General features: G+C 34.3%; 4 protein-coding genes across 4 annotated transcripts; 2 read left to right on the top strand and 2 right to left on the bottom strand.

The window, feature by feature from the left end:
* Window positions 1–378: 378 nt before the first annotated feature.
* LOC129308690 (uncharacterized) lies at window positions 379–3,597 on the top strand. Its single transcript, XM_054949996.1, has 5 exons — window positions 379–642; window positions 746–819; window positions 2,220–2,346; window positions 2,435–2,746; window positions 3,065–3,597. The coding sequence occupies exons 1-5, from the start codon at window positions 520–522 to the stop codon at window positions 3,332–3,334; spliced, it is 906 nt and encodes a 301-aa protein (XP_054805971.1). The 5' UTR covers window positions 379–519; the 3' UTR covers window positions 3,335–3,597.
* A 237-nt stretch (window positions 3,598–3,834) lies between these two features.
* On the bottom strand, window positions 3,835–7,307 carry LOC129308689 (annexin D2). The gene is made up of 5 exons (XM_054949995.1): window positions 7,107–7,307; window positions 6,139–6,284; window positions 5,695–5,913; window positions 4,864–5,076; window positions 3,835–4,395 (listed from the first exon to the last, which is right to left on the bottom strand). Exons 1-5 carry the CDS (start codon window positions 7,180–7,182, stop codon window positions 4,099–4,101), a joined length of 951 nt encoding a protein of 316 aa, XP_054805970.1. The 5' UTR covers window positions 7,183–7,307; the 3' UTR covers window positions 3,835–4,098.
* Window positions 7,308–14,483: 7,176 nt separating this feature from the next.
* LOC129308350 (uncharacterized) lies at window positions 14,484–20,032 on the top strand. The gene is made up of 8 exons (XM_054949427.1): window positions 14,484–14,882; window positions 15,353–15,879; window positions 16,001–16,073; window positions 17,972–18,049; window positions 18,159–18,222; window positions 19,274–19,361; window positions 19,487–19,571; window positions 19,716–20,032. Exons 1-8 carry the CDS (start codon window positions 14,769–14,771, stop codon window positions 19,797–19,799), a joined length of 1,113 nt encoding a protein of 370 aa, XP_054805402.1. The 5' UTR covers window positions 14,484–14,768; the 3' UTR covers window positions 19,800–20,032.
* Window positions 20,033–20,064: 32 nt separating this feature from the next.
* Window positions 20,065–25,893, bottom strand: LOC129308349 (asparagine synthetase [glutamine-hydrolyzing] 2). The gene is made up of 14 exons (XM_054949426.1): window positions 25,721–25,893; window positions 25,315–25,453; window positions 24,728–24,823; window positions 24,448–24,589; window positions 23,296–23,391; window positions 23,073–23,167; window positions 22,015–22,176; window positions 21,834–21,914; window positions 21,489–21,710; window positions 21,229–21,363; window positions 21,037–21,117; window positions 20,776–20,862; window positions 20,550–20,657; window positions 20,065–20,448 (listed from the first exon to the last, which is right to left on the bottom strand). Exons 1-14 carry the CDS (start codon window positions 25,798–25,800, stop codon window positions 20,269–20,271), a joined length of 1,704 nt encoding a protein of 567 aa, XP_054805401.1. The 5' UTR covers window positions 25,801–25,893; the 3' UTR covers window positions 20,065–20,268.
* Window positions 25,894–26,581: the final 688 nt, after the last annotated feature.

Here is a 26,581-nt window from a genome sequence, read left to right as displayed (position 1 = left end):
ATAACAAATAAGTTATTTAAATTTTAAACATAATTTTTATTTTACACATGAAATTAATATTTGTAACTTATTTTTTAAGAATTTTTTGTGACGACTTAATATTTATTAATTTGATTTTTTTAATTTTATTATTATTTTCAAGTAATTTCAAAATTTAAATTTAACATTTGTTAAAAGTTCTTTGAGCTTATTAGCTTAAGCTCCAAGGATCAGCTCTAGCCCGTGTGCACTGTCAAATGACACATGTCCACCATGTGCACTGAGATTCCAGGCATATACACACTCTCCAGACATTGTTTCACTGCGCAACGAAATTCAAAGCCTTATGGCTTTTACTGTTCTTCTCTCTCCCTCTCTCTCTCTCTCAAAAAAAAAAAAAAGGAACTTTATCGTTTAAAGTTTAAATATTTTCAAAATCTTCACAATATAACATCTCGTTCTCTCCTATTCTTCGTCACTCGGTCATTCGCAGTCCTCAGAAATATCACGCGGCCCCAAGATTCACTCCAAGAGAAGAAAATGCATAGAAGCACGCCGGTGAGGAAGCCTAACACTTCCACCTCAGATCTTCTTACATGGTCGGAAACTCCTCCCACCGGTTCCTCCACTACCGTCACCGGCTCCGGCAGCCGATCTCATCAGGTTACCTTTAACTCCTTACCTGTGATTCTTTTTTTTTTGCTTTACGTTCAGTCTCACGCAGTGATTAACTTTGTTCTTTAAACTTCCCTCATCTCATTCACAGCCGGCCGATAAAATCAGCAAGGTGCTTCATGGAGGCCAGGTCACTGAGGAAGAAGCACGGAGTCTCGAGAAGATGTAAGATTCATAACTAGTTCTTACTTGTTTAGTATTTGGATTTCCCCCCCTTAAAATTTGGGTCTGCGTTCTTGTTAAGTATGCACGGACAGTCAGATCTGTTATTTTTTTGGGTTCATTTTCAGCTTGTTTGCTCCTTGATCTGATTTTATTTTTGGCTTCATTGTTCCTGGTTTTTGATGGTCACTGCATAAAACTTCTTTGACTGTACCGATCTGTTGTGCGATCTTCGTAAATGGCTAATTCAATGTCTTCTGTTAAGATAACTAAGTGAAGTTCTCAACTTCCAAGTATAGTGGTAAAACACCGTAAATTCTGGGATTTTCTGTTGAAATCATGCGCAGAATTTATATTTAAGTTGACATTGCAGCTTTGATGTTCATGCCCTTTTCTTTTATGGGTTCAAGTTGTAAATTTTTAGCTTTGAAGATGGACGGGTAAAATACTCCATAGGCTGTTGGAATCTGCGTCAAATGAAAGTTCGTAAATCCCTGCGAAAGAAATGCGAGACGAAATTCACATATGATTCGCTCAATACATTATATGATCTACGGGTCAAAGCAGCCAGCTTTGGGTCATATATTACCGATGCAGAAGGATTTGATTCCTACTATGCCTATCACCCTCCCTCCCTGCTCCCAAAACCTCCCCAGAAATAGATGACAAAAATAAAAAAGCAATATGACACAAGATGGTAGTGATTCCCATTTTTTCTTGTTTGAAATTACTGTTATTTTCTTTCACATTGCATTGTTAAACATCACTAACCTTAATCATCAAGGTAAAGGTAGCATTTGAATTCGTAGATTTGGATTTGGATTTTAGATTTAAAATCTCACATCTCATATCTCACATTTAAAATTCTTTATTTGGGTAACTTAAAAAATTTCAAAGGAAGAAAAGAGATTAGTTGAAATTTGAATCGAAAACAGAAAATTGTGAGTGATGAGCTTATTTTTATTTTTTAACTGATGAGAGATGATAATGAGAGATGAGAGAAGATGTGAGAGTGATTGAGACATCAATAGTAATAACACGAAGAAAACTAGTGGTTTGAAATGATTAAAATTTTAAATGATAACTAGGGTGTAGAGAGAATTTTAAATTAAAATTAAAAAATATATTTGAATTTGAGTCAAATCAAAATCCATAGTTTTCACTGTATAATTAGTTTGGACCCCATTAATCCAAACACAACACAAGTGTTTTTCTTGTGCATGCATTGTACATCATATATATATATATATGGTGTGTGTGTGTGTATGTATGTATATCAGATGCTGAAATTTTATAGTTATGAAAATCATTATGTAAACTAGAATACATTGCCTCTGGTTAAGTTGGAAACGTCATTTCAATCTGTTCTTGCTGGTAACCTTTTATATATGTACTCTTCTCAGAAAACCATGCTCAGGGTATAAAATGAAAGAGATGACTGGAAGTGGCATATTTTCAGCTAAAGCTGAAGACAATGCATCAGAAGCCAAATCTGCTTCAAATAACAAGACCGGCCTGCGAATGTATCAGGTATGTTGGATGAATTCCTTGGTGCGGCATGTCTATAAACCATATAAATATTTCTCAAATATCAAACTTCGTGTGTATTGCATCTCAGCAAGTAATGAATGGAGTTAGTCAGATATCCTTCAGTACTGAAGAAAGTATTTCACCTAAGAAGCCTACCTCGTTACCTGAGGTAGCTAAGCAGCGTGAACTGAGTGGGACATTGAAAAGTGAATCAGACGCAAAGGCTAAGAAAATATCCAATGCCAAGTCCAAGGAACTCAGTGGGCATGACATATTTGGCCCTCCTCCTGAAATTACACCTCGTTCATTGGCTGCCGCACGCACTCTCGAATCAAAGGAAAGTAAAGATATGGGAGAACCAGCTCCACGCAATGTGCGCACATCAGTTAAAGTTTCCAATGTAAGTTTCTCTGTTGTTTACTCGTTTTCCATCATAAACTTCCCTTCCCCTGGATCTTTTGCTTTATCTTCTGTGACTGAAATAGGAGACGCTTTTTTGTGGCATGGCAGTTTGTTTCAAGTTATGCTGTTTTATCACTTGCTTTTTTGCATATTCCTATCGCAAGCAATTGTACTGCATTGAACTTGATAATTCTAGTTTTATGTTCATTCATATGTTTTTCTGTTTTGATCTGATTAAAGAGTCTCTATGTGCTCTATATGGTTACAATCGCATCTTGACCAGTGTTTATTTTCCTTCATTTTTCGTTTTCTGTAGCCTGCGGGTGGCCAAAGCAAGATCTTAATTGGAGAAGAACCGCCCAAGGCATCAAAGAAAATACATGACCAGAAGTTCGCGGAGTTAACAGGCAACAACATTTTCAATGTTGAAGCTTCAACGGGATCGGCGGACAAGCCTCTGAGTAGGGCTAAACTGAGAGAAATGACAGGCAGCAATATATTTGCTGATGGAAAGGCCGAAAACAGAGACCCGTTACGCGGTGCTCGCAGACCTCCCGGCGGGGAAAGCAGCATCACCTTGGTCTAAGTTATAACGATAACAACATCAATAATAATGTTTTAGTCACATTTAGAGATACGTAGGCATGTTAGTAATTCGTAAGGACTTCATGTTTTGACTGGAAGGGACTTGTGACCATCTTAACTTATCATAACTTTTTCAGAATTCGAAGACAAAGCGTGATGCAGTTGTTACTTGGTAGATGGTACTAGGTGGCTCTTTGATCTGTTTAAATGTTTCTGATCCTCACCTGGCAATAGAGTTTCAGGGAAAGATTCCTTTGCATCAAATATGAGCTAAGTAGCATCACATTGGAATCTGCTTGCACGCATCCAGCTTGGAAATGGAAACATAAAACAATACACATAGGCTAGGGATTTTTTAACACTTCAAGTTGCCAAGGCAGAAGAAAACCTACTGTGAAGTAATCTAACGATTTGGTGAAATTGTGATTTAGCATGTCCTAATTAGAAATCTTTAATTCTTGGCACGATGGTATTCACGGACAATAGTAATAGATTAATAGATAATATAAAGCCATGCGTATAAAATATTGGAAAATTTCTTCAAGGTTTGCTTATTCATACCCAAACCTCCAAAACCAACCATGGCATATCAAGAACAGACAAGAGGCCAACACGCAAATGTCAGGAGCACAGCACTTAATAAACAGGAATGACCAAATCATACCGAAGCTCAGACATCCACATCAAAACTCAGTAATACAGGACGAGAACGAAGGCAGATAACCTGATCAGCCGTTCTATGACTACTGAACAGATGAAGTATTGTCAATCATCACCATGACCAATCAACGCAAGAAGCATTTTCTCGTAGTCTCCATAAGTGTCCTTGGATATTGCTTGGTCCAGAGGAATGCTATTTCTTCTTTGGTATTCCTCCTTAATTCGCTCCATGTCAACCTCAGCTCTAGTGGTCACCACTCTAGTAAGCGACCATTCATCAGTTCCCACCTTGTTTATAGCCATCCTCAGAACTTTCTCAAAATACTTCTTAGGGAAGGTTAGACACTTAATTGTAGATCTCAAGAGTTTCAGATATTCGTCTTCCGGATTGGCTTTCAGATCCTGCAGCAAGGAGATTTTTGTCAGTCCAGCTTTGCAAAGAATGAAACAGATTGAACAGCGGAAGCACGAAGTAGGGGAAAATATCTGAGATAAAACTGAATTGCTTTATTACTTCGATTAAGTAATGTATATATACAGAAGCTCGATAACAAATAAACAACTAATTACAGACTAATATCTATTATGCTAATTAATACATGACACGGGGATAACTTCTAGAGCTAGCCGTTAGATGCTAAGAAAGAAATTGACCTAGCATTGTTTAGTGACAATTTTTAACCTCTTTCACCAAAACTAAAGCATTGTCCGTTTAATTAAATTGTACGAGGTTAATCCATAATTTGATATCAATAAGCCAAACTATTCCAATAGTTTTAATGGTCAGCAAGTTGAAAGCACAGGTACAAGAGTTTCAATAATTGACAGTGTTTCAAACAAGTTTTGATTAGTTTCACATGAAGGTTATACCTTGTTTATAGCATTCCCAAAATCATTGTTGTACTGATTGAGTGTTGCGTTTAACTGTACTTTGCTTCTTGTTGTTATAATCCTGATCAGTTCCTCATGATTGTAAGCCTTCTCCGAAATCTTCTCATGAAGCAATTTTGCCTCTGATTTTGCCAATGTCATGTCCACCTCTTCTCCCTCATAACGGAATGTACTCACAAGAGGAACCAACAGCTGTCGCGGGAGCACTCGGATAAGATTTGTCAAAAATGCATAAAGACTTGACGAGAAAGAAAGTGAAAGAAAAGAGTCCTAATTTGATCGACTTGCTATTTTCTAAGCATGATGATGCAAAAACACAGGGATGTGTCATCATCAAATGCCAAGCCTGGCAATTCATAATCCAGATATCCTCTCTTGCTTGCCTGCAGCACGCTATCCTTTATCGAAGAGAGAGAAAGAAAAAGACAGCGGATTTAAAAAAAGAAAAAACAGAGAGTTAACTATATGCATTTTTTTTTTCCGTCTTGTATTACTCATTCTTTTCTAACAAAATGGCATGCATTGCAGAAGAAGATCCATGCTAAATAATTTGCCCACCTAATGAGATAAGGTTTGTTGTTGTTGAAGTGAATTGTAATTTGAATGCTCTATTTTTTGTAACATACTTGTATTTTGGCACCACTGACCATAATAAAGCGCTCCTCAAAGCAAAAAGGTGTAAATTTTGGAACATTTTGACTTAATAAATCACATCAATCAAAGGAATAACCCCTACAAAATTACCAGATTAATGAGTAACATTTTCAAAGCAAGAAAACTATAAGCATTTCGAAAGTAGTAAGGTTCTACCTTGCGGAAGTCCCCAGATGTATGGTAGGCAACGTCCTCTTCAAGGGATCCCTTAAAACGGGCTTGATAAGCTTGCTTTACCTTAAACAGATCAAGTGAAGATCTGGTGCTGGCAATTTCCATAAGAACCCAATTGTTTGAAGTCATCTTCTTAGTAGCTTCGTTGGCTAAAAATGCATCACGCTCAGCGGGACCCAAAGCCCACAACAACACAACACGCTGTTATATATACACAACAGCATACATTAGCAGCATAATGAATTAATAGCTTCATAACAGCGCATGCCTGTTGACTTTTCTCAGGGTTATTCTTGGGGAAGACCGAAACTGCATACTTTGATGAAGGAAAATTAAAGCACTAACAATAACATTGAAATTCTGACAAATAAAATAGCCATCAAATTGAGAAGAACAGAGAACAAATGTCGAAAGATTCAAACTAACCTCAAAGTCACTTGAAAGCTCCTTGTCTAAGGATTTAAGAATATCTTCTCCATAAGTAGCAGCATATGTTTCAGAAATCAACTTACGCTGAGATGCATTTCTATGAGCCAGGATCGAGATTATCAAGGCTTCATTTGTTCCCCAACCTGCAGATATATTTCACAACGAGCAATAATTGACAAGTAAGTAACACTAGATGAATGAGACTGATTACTTAGTTCCTAGAATAAGAAAAACACATAATTCAAGCTGCCACAAACTTTTTCACGCTTTGTTTTAATCCAAATTTTCGCAAACAATGGAGAGAGGGGATAACTCTAGAAATGGAGAACTGTATATGCCTTCTCTTTACTGCAAGGAAAAGAACTACCACACGGCTCATGAAGGGTGCAATCAAAGGAATAAAATGAAATCTCTAATAAGAGTATTATCATTGTCAAGCAATAAAATGAAACAAATCACTAGGAATAAGAATACAAAACTTTAAAGATCTGAATCATGCTTAAAAGCAAGGCTCCTGAAAGGAATATTGTGCTTGGAAAAAGTAAGCGTAGGGATTTATCACGAGGAACAGCTTTACAGATGTATCCACACCGCTGCAGTGCTTTAAAATCGAAGTGATCGCTTTTCAAAAGTGAATTCCACGAGATGCATAAACCAAAGGGACGTATCACGGGCGCACGTAGCAAGATCACATATCATCAAACACAAGAACCAGTAACAGTGATCAGATGCAGAACAAAAATTACGATTTAAGTAAAATTTCAGCATCATCAGTACACACGATCAGATCACGATCACAAGAAATTCCAGACCGATTTAAAAAAAAAAAAAACATGAGCATTGATAAATGAGAACAGATCAATGATCAAGTAACACAAAGGAAATCCAAATAGCTAGCGCAAAGAAAATGTAAATTCAAAAAGTTAGTCATGTCGGTCCAGTGATCTTTAAAACGAACTCAGGACCTTCAAAAGCTTTCCGCAATTGCTCGGCATCCTCGGACGGAGAAGGAACTTGAGCAGGCACCTTCAGAGTCGCCATAGTCACTTTTCGTCAATCGATCTGAACCTGCAATGCGGTGGAGGAAATCGAAATCAATGTGACGCATAAAACAGATATGTAATAAGTGGATGGAGTTCTTGTTCAGGCAAAAATTATTAGTGCGACTGTCTTTGTGATTACGTGAATCACTTTCGGATCTGCCCAAACGCCACGTACCAAAAAAAACAAAAAACAAAAAGGAAGGAAGCAACAGGTAATGATTCTATTGGGCCCAATCAATTGACCAAGACAGCATGTAATTATTATTTTTTGAATAAAAATTATGTATTTTTTTAAAAAAATAAAAATAATTAAATAATTACTCTCTCCGTCCACTGGTCTTTGACGCATAAAACGACACCGGTGTACCCATGGGCATGATGTACGTTGATCATGCTTTCGTTTTGATATATTAAGTTTTTTGACCTAAATTAATCTAATTTGTGATTCATGGTCATGCTTTTTTTTTTTTTATTGACACAACAATAAAATGACCAAGATTTGCAAACATTGCTTCAGCACCTAGTGAGACCCACATGATCGCATGATTGGGCCATGAGTGAACTTTTATGCACTGAAAAATGGAGAGCATTATACGCAATGGCCTAAGCAGTTGATGGCTCATGACAAATAGTATAATTCCCATGTGATGTGAGGCAGCTTGCTTTGAAAGTATCGTGAAACTTTATTATCAAAAAATGTCAAACATTGTATCTACAGAAACATTGTGGTTTCAGGATACAGAAACAGGAAAAATGATATTTAAGGCTATTTCAAGTAATTTATCACAATAAAAGCTCATCAATTTTGTATATCATATTGTCTTCTGATATATATATATATATATATTATTAAAATTTGAACCTTAACATGGTATATTTCTAAGGAAACCTGATAAAACTTATAAGTTGAGATTCAATTTTTAACAATAATATATACATGTTTTCTTACATTCCTTTTTATTCCTTTCCATTACCGTAAAATAGGATTCTAAGTCCCTCCTCTATTCAAATGTTGAAAGACAACAAAACAGATAACTCAAGAATTTTTCCTTTCTTCTTTCCTTGATATATGTAGGGACTTTTGCAGATATAATTTATACTATAGAATCAAGTTAATAAACAGTCCAACATTTATTATAATTATATTATGGCTAATTTATTTTATTTGTTAATGATATACGATTGTATATTAATAATAAATCTCTTATAAATTTTTAATAATAAATCCCTTGAATATTAATGTAAACCTGTTGTACTTCTAAATTTTTAAGAATTTGGTTAATATTTTTTAATTACAAGATTTTTTTTTTTTGCCAGTGAGCCAATTTATCCAATATGTATATATACTCTAATTCTTTTCTTCCAGTTACAGAGGGATTTGCAATGGGAGGACAATGGTTCCCTACGGCTGTTTTGAAGATTTATAGGAGTAAAGTAACAATTTCTCAATTTGAACCAGCCCGAATATATAAAAGGGATTACATAGGCAAATTTGGCTCCAACACCATTGGGCTTATTGGATCCTGTCCATATACACGAATTATCATTTAAAAAAAATTCAATCTTTAGTTTAAAATTAATTATTTTTATTATTATAAAATATATTTTTAGAATACTTAGCTTAAAAATAATAAAAATATAATAACATTAATATTTTTAATTTACTAAAGAAAAGTATCTAAAATAATGTACTTAAATATATAATTTTTTTCTTATAAAATGAATCAAAACTTAAAAGGTTAATTAATATTTAATGCATTAAATATATTTTTAAGGAAAAATTAATCTTTTAGTCCTCCAACTTTTAAGTCACTTGTAACTCAGTCCCTCAACTATGACTCACTGTGACTCAGTCCTCCAATTATAACTCGCCTATGACTCAGTCCCTCAATTTTTGAATCACTTACAAATTAGTTCCTTAACTTTTGTTAATTTTTTTTTTCATGTTAACTTCTATCTCACATTAATGAATAAGAAGAGGGTATTTTAAAATAATATATGAGCATTTTTTTACCCCTTTTATTTGATAAAAAATTTAAAAAAATTAAAAAATAATGACCGAGTTATAGGTAAATCAAAAGTTGAGGGACTGAGTTGCAGCGAGTTATAGTTGAAGGACTGAGTCACAGTGAGTCATAGTTGAGGGACTGAGTTACAAGTAAGTTAAAAGTTGAAGGACTAAAAGATTAATTTTTCCTATTTTTAAATATTAAGTGTTGTTGGGATAAATGAACCAAGTTCTATCGGGCTTGGACTTGGCCCAAACATAAAGGATGTGTTATTTTGCTAAACTTGATTTTAATTGTTGTTTTTTTTGGACCTGTTTGAATTGATCCCAAATTATTGGTCTAATTGAACAAGTCGCCGAGGCTAGCATAGTCCACACCTTAAACATTGACTACTAGCTTTTTTTTTTTTAATATTTATTCCTTTTTACGATATTTATTGAACGGTTCTTATATATTGATGTTATGTTTATTCCTTTTTTATGTTTCTTATATTTGTCGAACGGTTTTCTGATGGTCTCAATTTTACCCGAAATATATTAATACAACAATCCCGGTTGGATCAGTCCAATAATATTTCAGTTCACTAAACACAATTAATTAATATAATTTATGAGAATCAAAGGATTAATTTAGAGTGATTATCAAGGTTAAATTTAAAAGCAAGAGATTTCAAGTTTTTTATAATTATAAAGAATTCAAAACAATCGAAGTCACTTGTATCAAAGTAAAAATAAGTTACAGAAATATAGGATATCTTAAAAGAGTAAAAGAAATCGAAAACAAGTAAAAAATAATTTTTTAATATGTAATAGAGCAATGTGTCATGTCTTGTGCACGCTATGCTGCGGCATGTTGCTCTCTGTACCACGCGTCATGGCTCAGGCGCCATGCGTCGCGATGTATTACACGAAAATATCAGCAATTATGCTATCATTTGATAGTAGAATCAAGAAACTTCTGACTCGCCCCTATTCTCCGTCTGACATCCAAATGACATGATTTAGGTATCTACAAAAAGCTTTTTACATGAGTTAGCTAATGGCATGAGTTTTACTTTCATAATAAGTCACACCAGAAATTTAGACACCCAAATATATTTTAATCACTTTTCACAACTTTCACATAAAAGGGTGTCTAAAACCCTCAACAAGTGCCAAAAGCTTTGTCTAATACTTGGACCATGTCTATTAGACCTAGGACTATTAATACAACATGTCATACTCACTTAAACAATAGTATAACATGATTTTACTCCTCAACTCCTTTTTACAAAAAAAAAAAAAACAGAGGGGGAGGTAAATTTCCATTGCATTATGCCCAAACCAATCAAAACATGTTTAAATCATCATTTTTACACTTGCACTAGTATTTTGACCCTATCAATATATATATATATATATATATGTAATCATACACAAATTCTCAAGGCTCAAAATACAACTTAAAAGGTTGTCACAACAAAATAGTGCAAGTGTAATAACATGCAACCTAGAATTGGCATTCAAATTCTATTACAAAAAATAAATTTAAGCTAGAGGCATACATTAATTTCTAACCTCTTGAGCCTTCTCCCTCTCTGCACTAAAGTTAGAGCTTAAAAAAATATTAAATGAAAAGGCTGAGTCTAGCCACTCAATAACTAAGATAAAACCTATTATATACAGTTATATATCAATTATAAAACAAGCACATGTATATGAAATCAATCACTTAAAACATACTCACACATATCATAACACATCATTACTCATTTTATAACATATTTATCTTACTTATACTAGGTGCATTGTGACAATCCTTTTAGATATATGACCATGACTCATTATTCACGCGACTTGCCACAACTTCACACTTACAACGCATCATATATTTATATAGGCAATGATCAACCAACCTTATATTCTCCTTATTTTCTCATACTGAAACTATAAGCTATAACACTGAATAAGGCTCCGTCTGTATGACTGGACTATCCAAACTCATCAATCGTGAAGTGTGACACGACTAAAGATCATATGACTTACTCTTAGACTATAGCTTACCTCATTCTCAAATCTCTGTGGTGTCTCATACCCTAAACTATTCTCCCTATAGAACTGGTAGAGATAGCTAGGTTTTAGTCCCTCGACAAACTATGGGACAGTCTCTTGATAAACTATAAGACAAGGCTATACCCCCGTGCACTTGAGAGTAGCCTAAATATCATATAAATTTTTCTCTACTCTCAATCTCTAGGTGAACTCCCGCCTACTGATAATGCCATATATGATACTCAATTATTTTCACGTTTTTATTTTTATTTACTCATTATCACAATAATCACATTGGGCTCACAATTGTGCACTATTCAAGTATGCATTCTCATCATTTTCTCAACATTATTCTCACTTATCTCAAAATTCATTTCTCATTAACACACATGTATCTCAACATAACATCACATTTATTTTTTTTCAAATAGTTATGCATATTTATAGTTCAAAAACATCTTAATTTTGCATTTACATTTCAAATCAAAAATAACATTATGCTCATTCAATTTTCATACACTTATTAAAAATAATGCATACTTTCACATTGAAAATCAATCCATACATGCAACATTTACAATTAACAATTAATTAACATATAACTATTCAAGATAGGGTTTTCTCAATTACTTTAAACCTTTGAGAGGATAAAGATTTACCCCTCACTATAAGCATTTCCAAGCTTGAATTCCCAATCAAATAGGTGACCAAGAGCCAAAACTACAATCAATCAAGTTAAATTTTATCAATATTACTAACTCAAACATTAAACCCTTAATCTCCACTTCTAAATCGTCTAAATTGACTCCACAAGAGTTTGATCCTATCTCTTAAATTTATTAATTACCTTTAGTCCCCAATAACAATAATGAATCATTAAATTCTCATTAGGCATCTCAATCTTCCAATCACCCATAATAAATGAAATTTTTAGATTAATGGTGCCTAACAACCCAAGATACTAAAATTCATTATACTTAGGTTTAGATACTCTAATATACTCTCATTAACTTTATTTGAGTCAATAAATTCCAACTCATAACTATATGACCGAAAATCTACTTCCATTATCAAACCCTAACTTTAAACTCATAAATGTGGAAGAAATAGAGAGATTAATGAGTATAATACTTACCTTGGGTATTGGTAACCTCTAATGTAGAGCTTGGTGCGTCTCTCCATTTCCTTTTTCCTCTTCTCTCTTTTTTTGTCTCATTTTCACGACTGATAATTGTAGAATTTGTATTGTGCACCGTGGCACGTGTCCCCACATGTCGCGGCATATAGCACAGAGGTTGTTTAGCTTTTTTTTTCTTTTTGATCTGTAAGTGACTTAATTTCATTTTGGACTTAAATTATACTTGAAATTCTAATTGAAAACGCTTATTATTTTCCTCTGACTACACACCATGTCAACTTACTTAATTATCTTAATTAAACTTAGAAAATTAGGGAATTAAAGACTAGGATGTTATAGGTCCAACTAGCAAGTGTGGTTCTTTTTTCAAAGATTGACTACTTTTCAATGGGCTTGATTTTGTCTTGATCATGTCGAGACGAATCTCATCTTGACCCAAAACAATCAGGCTGAAACTTTATGAGATAAGATAGGATATGAAAGTGGTTTGGGATAGGATGAGACATGAGATTGTCCTCAGGACATTCCAAATATTTTATCTTCCCTCCAATCTTTACTATATGACACTTTCAACTGTTTCATGCATGTTAAAAAAAGTGAGCTTTTTTTCTCAATATCATAAAAAAGTGAAAGGTACTATCATTTTTATTCTTGACTTTAAATAATAATACAACTATATTAAATACTTTCATGATAATCAAGAAAGGATAAAATTAAAAAAATAATTTAAATATTACAAGATATCTTATATTTTAGACAAAAAATTACTTCTAAAAGGTATTTTATAAATAAGATTGAAGGGAGTATATATATATATATATTATTTTATTTTAGAATTATACATTAAATATATTGATTATATTAATCTAATGTATATTTATATTAATTATACTAATTATAATTTCAATATATGCAATTCTTATTTAAAATTATATTTTTTTATATTTATATTTTAATGACATAGAGTAAGTAGTACAAGGTAACATCTTTTTTTATAACACTTATATTAAATACAACTATATCATAAAAAAGTGAAAGGTACTATCATTTTTATTCTTGACTTTAAATAATAATACAACTATATTAAATACTTTCACGATAATCAAGAAAGAATAAAATTAAAAAAATAATTTAAATATTACAAGATATCTTATATTTTAGACAAAAAATTACTTCTAGAAGGTATTTTATAAATAAGACTGAAGGGAGTATATATATATATATATTATTTTATTTTAGAATTATACATTAAATATATTGATTATATTAATATAATGTATATTTATATTAATTATACTAATTATAATTTCAATATGTGCAATTCTTATTTAAAATTAGATTTTTTTATATTTATATTTTAATGACATAGAGTAAGTAGTACAAGGTAATATCTTTTTTTATAACACTTATATTAATGTAATTTATTCGTATATCTATCTATTTAATAAATTTTTTTATATCATATTTCTTGCTTTATTTTTGAAAGAATAGTTAGTTTAACATATCTCAACTAAAAAAAAAGAATAATAATTTAATGTTATGCCTCACTTGTCTGTTGTTGTTGCTTTTATAGTTTAGAGATTACTTATAATTACTATTATAATGTACTATATATTTAGAGTTGTGATTGATGTAATTCAATAATTAATTTTAAATTGTTATAATTTATCTATTTATGTTATTTTGATTTTAACCATAATAAGTTATGTTATTTAAAATTTTAATAAATATTATTATTTATGTCTTTATTTTACATTATCCGCTTTATTATGATAGTGTAATGTTTCAATCTTGTCCAATTTTTAATGAGATAAGATAACTTTCGAAGCAAAACAAGATATGAGATAAAAAATGAGTATCAATTATTTTTTAAAAACGGGACATGAGATAGAGATGTCTCGATATCATCCCATCTTATAAACACCCCTGTTACCACCATCTTAAAGTTACTTCCTCATGTGCCTTAGAAGGTAAGGGGAAGAAATCGAATTATTGGCCTCATTCTTTTCATTTTTTTTTTGTTTTTTCTATTTTTGTGTGCGTGTGTGCGTGCTTTTTTTTTTTTTTTTTTTTTGAGTTCACTGGGCGAAGCAGACAACCAAGACAATCGGCGGACTAACCGAACCGACTATTACGAGCTGCAAGAGTTGACGAAGTTGGGGGCAACATTTGGAAAGCTCTGTGACACCACCAAGAAATCTATTACTTCAACCATAATCTTTTTCATATATTCGGAATAGATAATCCAGAGAATAAAAGGAGGAGGAGATATTTCTAATTTGTCATCAAATTTGTCAATGAAGCAGAAATGGAAGATAAAACATAGGAATCTTTGTCCAAAGACGGTGTGCTCGCTCACCATAGAAAATTCTGAGGTGGAAGTTATGGTCTCTAGTAGTATATAGAAATGGGACGAAAGCAATCACTGCGGAGCAAAGCAGCTCATTTTGTATCGGATCTCACCACTGTCCTACTCAATCCAATCTCTGACAAACCCTCTAAAGCCCCTCCCCCTCCTTCTGTAAGTTCTTGCGTTCCATTTTTCTGGCTAATTCTTATACCATGTAACTTGAAGAATCTGCTTGTTCCTTCCCTGAATCAATTCATTTGTCTTTTTAATCCAAATTAGTCGTAATCTTCTACGTTTCTGTATAGTGTAATTTCCTTTTTGGTTACTTATTTATGAATTTAGATGGCGTATCCGACATATGTTGGTTGTGGAAGTTGTTTTTCCTCGGCTTTCGTCTACCCTATCTTACCCTTCATTGAGTTATAGATAAGGCATATCGTTTTCGTTTGTGAATTAGCCTTTAATTGCACGATAAGCTTTGTACATCTTGCAATACAATTTTTTGTGTGCGGGTCGGGTCCTTATGTTTCTCCTTCTTTAATTATGTGACTTTTAGTTTCATTGGATTTGGAAGTTTGGTTCTAAACTGGAATTAAGAGGGTATCTCCTTCTAAAATCCATCTGGCTGTTGTTCACTTTAGGAAGAAGGGGACATATCAAATGTACCTGATTTGGAGTCAACTAATCGAGATGGTAACCAGAATTTAACTGACGGACCTGATACTTCGTCTTTCACTGCATTCCTCTATTCGTTCTTGTCTTCTTCAGATTCTGGAGACAATGCAAACTCTGATAGGCAAAATGACACTAGAAGTCGAACTGATACCCCTCCATCAGACTCAGCCATGAAGGAAAATAGTGGAAAGAAAAGTTTGTTTTCTAGGGGTAAGCAATCTCTTGGTAGAGCTATCAACCAAGCAACAAGAATCACAGGACTCCGCTCTCAAGAGAGGAAGGATGAGACTGAAGTGAAATTGGACAATGGGCGTGGTTCTAATTTATCTGGTGTAGAGATGAGGCATATTAAGCCTGAGGAAGCGACTATATCTTTGATTGATCTACCAGAAGCTTCAGAACCTTCAGTTCTTCTTTCAGAGAAAATGAGAAATGTTCTTTATGCTTCTCTTCCAGCTCTTATTCATGGGAGGAAATGGATGCTGCTATACAGGTATATAAGGATGAAAATTTATGTGGCACAGACTTGAATTTTTGTATTTTTAAGTTTGGTCACCATGATATAAAAAAAAATGATTATAAGCCCTTTTATGGCTATTCGTCATTTCCTGCAGTACACAGAGGCATGGGATATCACTTTTGACACTGTACAGGAGAAGCTTGCTTTGGCCTGGCTTGAGTTTGCTGGTACAGTTTAGTAACCCTTGAGTAATATAGATCATATGAATTAATTCTGCTCAACTTTAGAAATGAAAAACAAAAATTATCTTTACTGAGTTGAGAGTGCCATATTTACTTACTCTCTTTTTGCAAGCAGAAGAAAATAGGATACAATTTTCCCTACCCAGTATACAATTTTCCATAGTTTTTCACTTTTTCCCTTGCTCTAGGGGGAAATTGGGGAAAACAAAGGTGGACAATGATTTTTTTCCTCTAGTTTTCTCCCATAATTTTCTCCTCTCTTTTTTCTTTCCATTCCAAGGAAAGGCTTAGACTGGATTATATATGCAAATTGAGCATCACACAGAAGTCCTGCATCATAGTTAATGCTCAACTGTTACTTTATTAGAGAATTTTATTTCAAATTATTATTTAATCATTTTAACTATCATTAGGTACCATACCATTACACCAGTAGCCATAAGTTACAGATTTGATGCTAGAACAACTAACAAATGGAAATGATAATGAGGCTTGGTTTTAGAAGCTTTCTTTATTGAGATTCTTGCAGGACAAGAAGATACTGACCCAGTAGTTTCTGTTTACCGATTTTTTTTTTTTTTTCCAAATTGTTTCTGATTACTTTAATAGAGTTCTTTTACTTAACGATGGATGACAAATATAAATGTATGAGACTTTTATACAACAACAACAACAATAACAATAACAACAAGCCTTTATCCCATTAGGCGGGGTCGGCTACATGGATTGCAAGACGTCATTATGCTCTATCATTTATCAAGCTTTTAGAAATATTATTAATTAAGAGATCACGTTCAACAACTTCCAAGAGTGTTCTCTTAGGCCTTCCGCTACCTCTCTTAATCGGACTCAAAGTTATATGTTCCACTCTTCTCACTGGTGCCTCCCTTGATCTTCTTTGTACATGCCCAAACCATCTCAACTGATTTTCTACCATTTTTTCCTCAACAGGTGCCACCCTCACTTTTTCGTGTACGTGCTCATTTCGAATTTTATCTTTACGTGTATGTCCGCGCATCCATCGTAACATTCTCATCTCTGCTACTCCAACTTGATGCTCTTGCTGTCCCGTTAGAGCCCAGCATTCACTACTATATAACATTGCCGGTCTGATAGCAGTGCGATAAAACTTTCCTTTAAGTTTATTAGGCACTTTACGGTCGCAAATAACTTCTTTAGCTTTTTTCCAATTAAACCACCCAGCTTGAATTCTATGTAAAATATCTCCACTAATTTCGCCATCATTTTGAATAATGGCTCCCAAATATCTAAACTTTTCCACTTGAGGTATAATTTGATCTCCCAATTTCACTTTCAAATTATTGTCGAATAGTCCTTTACCAAATTTACAATATAAATATTCCGTCTTACTTCTACTCAGACGAAAACCTTTCGACTCCAATGTCCTCCTCCATATGCCATAATTATTTTGATATTTGATTTTATTTTTACTTTTTTTTTTCATTTTATGTTGACTCTATCATATATCAATATATATGTCATTTCCTACTCTTCTTGATGACTTCTTGTTAATACTTATCTGAGTTGAAACCTTATACCATTACCAGCTATTCCAATAACTGTCTTGTTTCATTGTTGTCCAATGATCACTGTATGGTAGTAGTTATGGTTGAAGATGGTTTAGAGTAGTTTGCAGTAGTTTACTGTACTTGTTGATGTCCTATGCTTATAAGCTTTCTGGTTTGAAGTTCCACGCTGTTGAGTTTAAAGACATCCCACATTTTTAATTTGACCTGTGGATTGCAGTTCTTAGTACAGATTGATACACTATTGTTTTGTAATTTAATGAAGATGTTGCATTGTATAGTCCTTTAAATTGGAAGGATAATTTCTGCACTTATCTCATAACTAATTCTCTCCAGGTTGTTGGAGATCGTAAAGGTGCAGTTTTTGGTGGCTTGGTTGAAGCACCACTAAAGCCATCAAACAAAAAATATCAGGTCATCCTAGACTCTTTTCCCTACTGACTATTGACTATGTTATACTGTTCTACATTTTATTTGCGCTATTATCATATGTTATATATTTATAGCATTAGATTTTGTCCAGGGATCAAGCAATACTTTTGTCTTCACTAGCACCTCTGGCTATCCTACAGTATATCGCCCAACAGGTATCAACAGTACGCTTTTTTTTTTTCTTTTTTTCTTCCCTGCATCATGATTATACTCTTTTTTTGGTTAAAATGATTATACTCTTTCTTGAGCAAATAAGATCAGATTAATTTGGTCTGGGCACTCTGGAAGTCGTTCTACCTCAAGATTAGACTGAGGGATTATAGGACATGTACTATTATAGTGTTATGGCTTAGAAGAACAACAAATGGCAATTTAGACTGATCCATGTGCATCGGAACCCCACCTTCCTTGGGTATTGGGTAAGTCAATGTTTGAACTGAGTTTGAGGATTTAGGTAAAATCCAATCTTCTATGGTTTCAATTTGGGACAGGGTCAGGGCTAGATAGTCTCTGATTTGTGTCCCATCCAAACTCTGCCCCATATTCTTATGTAATATACAACAACAACAAAAACAACAAGAAGCTTTGTCTCACTAAGTGAGGTTGGTTATATGAATTGCATAACGCTATTGTGCTCTATCAATTGTGTGATTCAGATGTAAGATTAAAGAGGGTTGTTTCTAACTAACTATTGACAATAGATGAACAAATAGATTGATTTGAAAGTTTCATGAGAATACAAACATTTTTTAATAAATTTTGGGGCAAGATGAGGTGAGTAGAAAACAATAGAATGTACCTGCACATTTGTCCGGTTTAGTCTATTTTTATGTTGGACGGCTTTTGGGGTTGCTCAGACTGGTTCCATGACCAGTTTATGGGCCTTTTTTTTTTTTTTGGGTTGGAACAGCTGTCCTGTTTGGTTTTTTTGTAACATTGCATTTGGACAAATGGAACCAATTTCCATGAAGAAATGCTTGGTTTTCTTAAGTTAAAAAATGCAATAAATGTGACACTACTGCTTTGATCCACCTGATAAGCGAAAGCCTGAAGTGAATTAAGGATAAGGGGTTATGCCCTGGATTGGGTTCTAGAGCTGCTATTGACTAGTTGTGTGTGTGTGTGTGTGTGTGTGTGTGTGTGTTTTTTTTTTTTTTTTGGGGGGCCAACAACTAGTTATGAGCAAGTTAACCTCAATTTTTCCAGGGGTAAACCGCTATTTCACACTCTGCTCCCCTGATTTTCTGGCAATTGGTGGGGGAGGTCATTTTGCGCTTTATTTGGATGGTGATCTGTAAGAATTCTGTCCTTACATTATGATGTCTTATATTTTCCTCTAATTCATGGGTATGCCTTTTATTTATATCATTTACCTGAGTGGTTTATTATTTTTTCAAACTTCTGTCATATCTACTTCAGATTGAACGGGTCTAGTTCAGTATCAGAAACTTATGGAAATCCTTGCCTTGCACATTCTCAGGACTTTGAAGTCAAGGAAGTAGAGGTACATACACTAAACTCTGTGCGCGCGCGTCACCCACACAGTCACACCTTTTTATTTTCTTTTTGTTACGTCAGAAGGGTCTCAATCTTTGACCTCTCTACTCGCATCCCTCGAGCATTATTAAGTACTTGTTCATTCTTGCAGCTGTGGGGCTTTGTATATCCTTCGAAATATGAAGAAGTTCTAGCATTAAGCAGAACAGAGGCACCTGGGATCTGTCGATGGTAGTTAACCTTGGATATGTACATCAGGCGTGAGATTTAGTGCCTTGCAGCCTGTTTCTGTATATAGGTCAGAGTTAGAATCCTGACAATATAAATATAAACGTTGTAAGAAATGCCATGTCCAGACAACATGACAAATTTCGCTCATCCAACTACGTTACAAATAACACAATGTATGAGCATGATGTGTATACATTTACTCCAGTTGTAAATACGAAATTGATTAGTAGGACTAAATTTCGATTTTTATGAAGAATACGGACACAAGATTAACATTCCACAAGCGTTTGCTTACTTTATCAGATGAACGAACAACCCACATCAATACAGAAATTCTCCAAAGAAATAAAAAAGAGAAGACTTGTGCCCGTTACATAGTAGAGTTCTGAAATATAATCTAGAAACAACACATCTACTACTCTTTTGTTAACCCATACTTAAATATACAGAATTCAACTTCCCCCAAAAGCAATTCAGTGGGCACCATTGATAGGTTTGGCAACTCTTGCTTCCTCGTATGCTGCTTCATGAACGCCAAGTGCGGCACGACCAGACGGGTCTAGATTTTTTGACCAAGATGCATCCCATTCCACAGCTTTTGCAGTACTACATGCCACACTGGGGCCTCCTGGAACTGTTGACCTAGCAGCGTTCTGTTTCAATGGTTGAACATAATGATAAGGTGGGAAGAATGTTAATTTTGTAAGCAACTGACGTTCAATTTGAGCAAATCTATGAAAATTATCACATCTACCTTGGGGAAGAACTTTTCAAAAATTGTTCTGTAGAAGTATGCTTCTTTCGTGTTAGGAGTGTTTTCTGGGTAAACAAAACTTGCATTCATCAACATTGCATCCGTGACCTGATCAATCGTCAAAAGAGAACAAGGGGTGGGTCTATTAGAAATTAAATAGCCAAAGAAGTTTACTGACGAGCATCAAATCAGAAAATGAACCTCAGTGTCCTAAGCTAGACCATACTTGTTTGTTGGCATGCTCCTTCAAGCCATCAATCCAGCTGTACCCAACACCGTCACTGAACTGTTCCTTCTGCCTATATAATATGTGCTAAAATAACCCCCCCCCCAAAAAAAAAAAGGGAAAGAAGTCAGAAATTCAACAAAGATATAGAAATTCACAAATCACAGAGGCAAGGACTTCAAATAAAACAAGACATTTTAACAACTTGGATTCAAGTGAACAAGCAAAGTAAAAAAGCATACCGCAATAGTTGATACCAACCTTTGGTAAATATGGTTTTTGATCATCATCAAATGCGTTGCGTAGAACCCACTTCTCTATCCTTCCAAGATCAGCCCTTACCTGTGTGACGTGAATTTAATTTCATTTGTCAATAAAACCAGCAATACAAAGACAGCTTCATTTTTTTACGCTTGAACAAAGGAACATATTGTAAAACTAAAGTTTACATACCATTTTCCACTCTGGATCTATGCTCATGGCTATGTTAATGAATTCTTTATCTAGGAATGGTACACGCGCCTCTAAACCCCATGCTGAAGTTGCTTTGTTGGCTCTCAGGCAGTCATAAAGATGTAGTGCTTTAATCTATCAAACCATCAAAGCCATCAAAATTTCAAATCATCAAAGTCATAAGAGGGAAATGAATAAGAATTTAACTATATAAGCACTAATTTTGGTTCTCAAGCAAAAAGAGGAAACAATATCTGTACTTTTCTACATGTTTCTTGGTGAAACTCTTCCTTGTTAGGTGCCTTGTGGAAGTACAGGTAACCTCCAAATATTTCATCTGAACCTTCCCCAGAAAGGACCATCTTCACTCCCAAGGATTTAATTTTTCGAGACATAAGGAACATAGGAGTGCTTGCTCTGATGGTTGTTACATCATATGTTTCTATATGGTAAATGACTTCCTCAAGCGCATCTATTCCTTCCTGCCATAGCATGAGTATATTTTACTCCTCTAAGTAAAAGAAATGCCTTATGTCAAAAGGACAAAATCAAATAAAATAGTTTTTCGTCCTTATACTGAAAAAAATAATGAAGACATTCACCACCTGAACAGTGAAATGAAATTCATGGTGACGAGTCCCAATATAATCTGCAACCTCTCTGGCAGCTTTCAAATCTGGTGAACCCTGAATATTAGTTAAAGTTAAAACTTCAAGCATATGAGTTGTCAGAAAACATTATCAACACACCACTCTTTTTCAACAAACATGAGTAAAGTATTCAAACCTCCAAACCAACAGAAAAGGTATGTAACTGTGATCCCCACTGACGAGCAGCTTCAGATTCAGCCAAATGACGGTTGGCAACAGCAGCAACCAGTGATGAATCCAGTCCTCCAGACAATAGAACTCCAAATGGTACATCAGTCATAAGTCTCTTAACAACGGCCTGTATGGAATAAAAGTAAAACCAAGATAAAAAGTCATTAAACATGAACCAGCAAAAGGAACCAGAAAAGACTATTCTCCTTCACAAAGCCACATGTATAATTTTTAAATACTATCCCCACTTTCAGAACTATTATCGCCCAACACCCTGTACTACACCATTGTAACAAAATCATTTTAACAAACAATTTTACCACATGTAAGCCAAAAATTCCCCCATTAATAACCACCCTATTGGTCCTGGGATGATCATATGCACCAGCAAAAGGAACCAGGAAAGACTATTCTCCTTCACAAAGCCGCACATATAATTTTTAAACACTATCCCCACTTTCAGAACTATTATCGCCCAACACCCTGTACTACACCATTGTAACAATCACTTTAACAAACAATTTTACCGCATGTAAGCCAAAAATTCCTCCCATTAATAACCACCCTACTTGGTCCTGGGATTATCATATGCAACAGATACCAATAATAAATAAGCTAGCATATTTGGTCCTAGTGAGCCCCTAAAGTTGAAATCCAGGGGATTTGAGTTCCAGTGCTGGTATAAGAAGATAGTGATAATAAATTCATAGGTAAATCTTCAAATATTTTGTAGATATCAATTATATTTTCTCAAAAGGGCACAACAAAGTTTCATTGAGAATGCATTTATTGCTTATTAAACAGTGATTCTGCATGACTATTCAGTTTTTCCTTGATTCAATCTCAAGGTCCTCCACTTAAATTGTTGCCCCAGGAAATTTAGTGGATTCAGGTTCTAGCGAAAATGGCAAGCCACTGTCAATACATGTAGGTATAATTTTTAAAATGTCAAAATTTCAGGGAATCAAAACAGTATAAAGCATTTCTTAGGCAAATTGAGTACAACAGAACATGGTAGCTTACCTTCTCAAATGCCTCACGTAAAACCATAGGATTGTATGGAGTTAATGGAATGTTCTCGGGGAACCAGGGTGGGTTATACCACCTTCTTAGGTCTCCTGAGAAGGCAACAATTTTGAAAGGATATATAAATGAAATAGTATCTCAAAAATCAAAGCGAAAACAAGAAAAGGATGAGAATAACAAGATTCATCAACATAGCTGACGACGTAGGAGTTTTGAGTACCCTGTTTGCTGGAATATAAATGCCCAGGAGGAAAAGATATGAATCTCTCACAATCATCACTCAAAGCTTTCATTTCAGATGCAAACCATATAGATCCTGAAATTAAATTAAGCCTTCAGTATACAAGACACATGCTTTGTTCAAACTTCAAATTATAAAAAATATAAACCAACTTGCCAATTTACAGTGAAGAAGCTTCGTCAAACTAGTTGTGTTAGGTACATCATTATCCTCCATCCAGAAGTAGTATTTGGGCAAGGTGAATAGATATTATTCCAGAAGTACTATTCATAAAGAATAATATAGCGAGAGGGGGGGAGGGTGATAGAGATGCTTCAGTTACATGCCTTGGAAGAAAAATCAAATCTTTCAAAATGTGAGGACTAAGGAGTCCTTGTGGATATTTTGAGGTCATCTCAATATTAACATTGAACTAAAATATAAGAGAATTCATTATGAACTTAGGGCAATCATGTCAGTTTAACTACTTTCTCAAGTATAAAAAACAAAACACCAGTCTTAAAAGACTAGGGAAGATAACACAGAGTATTTTAATATAGAATGAAATACTCAAATGGTACTACACAAACATGTGTATAGAGATTTTCTTGCAAATAAGTGCAGCACTTAAACTGTAAAATTTCTGGGCGAGTTACTGTATAGAGCCAAGAGCTCAATTGATGGGGAGATTGAGATGGTCATGGCACATATTTATGATTTACTTCAATTTAGTCTCTGAAAATATAGTTATTATGCTCATTATCTGAACCCATTGCAAACAATTTCTCAGTTAGCTGTTGAATTAGCCCACATTGAACTGTAGGGAAGTTGAAGACCTAGAGAGTGGATATACCAACCAGATTAAAGTGAAAAGCCAAAATGTCAATTTCATTTACTGAACTTTTGCTTTAATTGTTCAAATACGAGTCAAAGTAAAAATATGCAACCTATTAGATGAATCCACCTCAAATTAGGGCCATTTTCTTGTCCTATATAATATTACTTCTGTCTGTTTAATAATGACATCTTAGTTGTAACACTAACATGACTGTTTTATTAAAATTTCGGAATTTCCCATATATGGCCTTACAATATTGATGATCAAGGTTACTAAAGCATCTATTCATTCTATAACAAAGTAAAGCCACATACCATCAAGACCCCAGCCCATGTAAAGAGGGGTAATCCCAATACCATCACGAGCTGCAATGAAGCGATTGTCTCTAGTGTCTAGAAGGACAAAAGAGAACATGCCATCCAACATGTCAACAAAGTCTTCACCATATTCTTCATACTGAGATGATTACAGGTTGTCACAAGTAAACAAGGGGGAAGATAGTAAGACAAGCCGCATTAAACAAAGCATCTTCATTCATTATTTATAGGACATAACATGAGGATCACTAGATTTCCTGAAGTCTTGAACACTTACAAGGTGAGCAATCACTTCACAGTCACTTCCAGTGCGAAATTGATGAGAAGTCAGTTTTTTTCTCAATTCTTTATGGTTGTATATCTCCCCATTTACCTAATTAAAAAATTCAGACAGGAAAGGTTAAGGCAAAACAAAGATCCATGGATTAGTTAACTATCTAAGAAAGAGTAAGAGCAAGAACAAGAACAAGAACAAGAATGGAGGATTGGAGGTGTCAAAAACAAAACAAATGCTTTTGTTGTGTTTGATAACCTTAAACATTCTGAAAAGATGACTTTTAGAGAAATCTTCTCATGGCTCTTGTACAGAAAAAAGACCACCAACTCTCAGCATAAAAATTAAGAAACAATCCCATTTTCCAAAGTACAGACCTTACATTAGACCATACAGATGATATAAGCGTGTAAATAGGATTCATCTATAAGCAGACCATTGTAATCACTGAAGTAATGGCATGGATGTATACGTAAGGATCTTTAAAGTCTATGAAATGGATAAAATGCACCGAATGAGAAATCCATGCATTTTATTATGAATAAAAAAAATACAGAAGTACATGAACATAATCGGGTAAATAAACTTACAGTAACAACAACAGTCTTGTCTTCATTGTATAGAGGTTGATCCCCTGAGGTAGGATCGACAATGGCCAACCGTTGATGGGCAAGATAACAGTTTTCGTGGAAATGCAAACCACTCCAGTCAGGACCCCGATGCCGTAATCTGCAGTTTCAAGCGACAATTTAGAAAGCCGACCATCTCATCGTAAAATAATTAATTAAGAAACAAATGGAGTTAAGACGTCCAGCCAGAAAGAAGAAAAGCATACATCCTTCAAAAACAAGAACAACAAATCTTAATGTATGCATCGCAGGACTCGGAGCCATGGATCAACAACAGATATTTGCTAGCAAGAGAAACTCATTACTTCAACTCAGAAATCCAAGCACAGATTTTGAGAAATGAAATATACGACTAGAAAAAAATCACCTCCTAGACAATTCGATTATACGAGAACGCTTGGCCTGAGAGTTGTCAATGCATCCCAAAACTGCAAGTATTCCACACATGGCGGCTTCTCTGGGAGGGAGGAGGTGGAGGAGACTGGAGAGGATGGGTAAATGGCGGCTTACAAAAAAGACTGGACATGCAAGGAATTTCGATAATTGTTTTTATATTTTACAGAGGCCTAGATTCTGACTTTAGTCAGAAGATTCTATATTAATAATTGGTCCCTTCATAATTAATAATTTTATCGCGGGAGCATTATGATATTTATTTAAATATTTAAATAAAATGAGTGACGGAATCTTCTCTTTAGGGTTTTTCAGTTTTGTCAGAAGCCAATTTCATTCCAGATTCTCTTGTTCTTTTCTTTTGCCAAGAATCTTACTTTTTATTGGATCTAAAAAAGGGAGAATCTTACCATACGGTGGGAGATTTGAATTTCGGTGGGAGAAAACATAAAAAAAATTGTTTTTGTCCCCAAAAAAAGAAAGTTGATAATAAACATGAACATTTGGTTAATTAAAAATCTGTCTTTCACATTGAAAAACTGTTTTCTTTGAATAATATGGTGCCCTTTTCGCTTAAAAAAAAAGGTTTTCTTTTTAGGATAAATAGACAAAAATATCCATAAAGTTATCACGAGCATCACATATCTTAAAATAAAAAAAAGTTAAAAATGCCTTTAATGTTATGTAGATGGGTGCAAAAGTGATCGAACCATTAACTTTGATCTAACACCATTAGCTTTAACCGTTAGATGCTGATTGTGCATGTCACATGTCAGCCTTTGCTAATATGGACTAATAAAAGGGCAAAAATACCCCCAAAGTTGTTGGCTAGGAG

The sequence above is a fragment of the Prosopis cineraria genome, unplaced genomic scaffold, assembly GCF_029017545.1.
Source record: "Prosopis cineraria cultivar Desert tree isolate PC_DT_omini unplaced genomic scaffold, ASM2901754v1 PC4, whole genome shotgun sequence".
NCBI classification, from domain to species: domain Eukaryota; kingdom Viridiplantae; phylum Streptophyta; class Magnoliopsida; order Fabales; family Fabaceae; genus Prosopis; species Prosopis cineraria.
Note: the sequence above shows the minus strand (reverse complement) of the source record. Positions and strands in the feature narration are given on the sequence as shown.

Coding starts and splice junctions, on each gene's coding strand:
- LOC129308690 (XM_054949996.1), top strand. CDS start 520: ATGCATAGAAGCACGCCGGTGAGGAAGCCTAACACTTCCACCTCAGAT. Junction 2,347..2,434: donor CCGGCCTGCGAATGTATCAG/GTATGTTGGATG, acceptor ATTGCATCTCAG/CAAGTAATGAATGGAGTTAG. Junction 2,747..3,064: donor CATCAGTTAAAGTTTCCAAT/GTAAGTTTCTCT, acceptor CGTTTTCTGTAG/CCTGCGGGTGGCCAAAGCAA.
- LOC129308689 (XM_054949995.1), bottom strand. CDS start 7,182: ATGGCGACTCTGAAGGTGCCTGCTCAAGTTCCTTCTCCGTCCGAGGAT. Junction 5,077..5,694: donor CATCTGGGGACTTCCGCAAG/GTAGAACCTTAC, acceptor CTCCCGCGACAG/CTGTTGGTTCCTCTTGTGAG. Junction 4,396..4,863: donor TTGGGAATGCTATAAACAAG/GTATAACCTTCA, acceptor TCCTTGCTGCAG/GATCTGAAAGCCAATCCGGA.
- LOC129308350 (XM_054949427.1), top strand. CDS start 14,769: ATGGGACGAAAGCAATCACTGCGGAGCAAAGCAGCTCATTTTGTATCG. Junction 14,883..15,352: donor AAGCCCCTCCCCCTCCTTCT/GTAAGTTCTTGC, acceptor TGTTCACTTTAG/GAAGAAGGGGACATATCAAA. Junction 18,223..19,273: donor TACAGTATATCGCCCAACAG/GTATCAACAGTA, acceptor CAATTTTTCCAG/GGGTAAACCGCTATTTCACA.
- LOC129308349 (XM_054949426.1), bottom strand. CDS start 25,800: ATGTGTGGAATACTTGCAGTTTTGGGATGCATTGACAACTCTCAGGCC. Junction 23,168..23,295: donor TTTATATTCCAGCAAACAGG/GTACTCAAAACT, acceptor TTGCCTTCTCAG/GAGACCTAAGAAGGTGGTAT. Junction 20,449..20,549: donor TTGAAAAGTTCTTCCCCAAG/GTAGATGTGATA, acceptor CCATTGAAACAG/AACGCTGCTAGGTCAACAGT.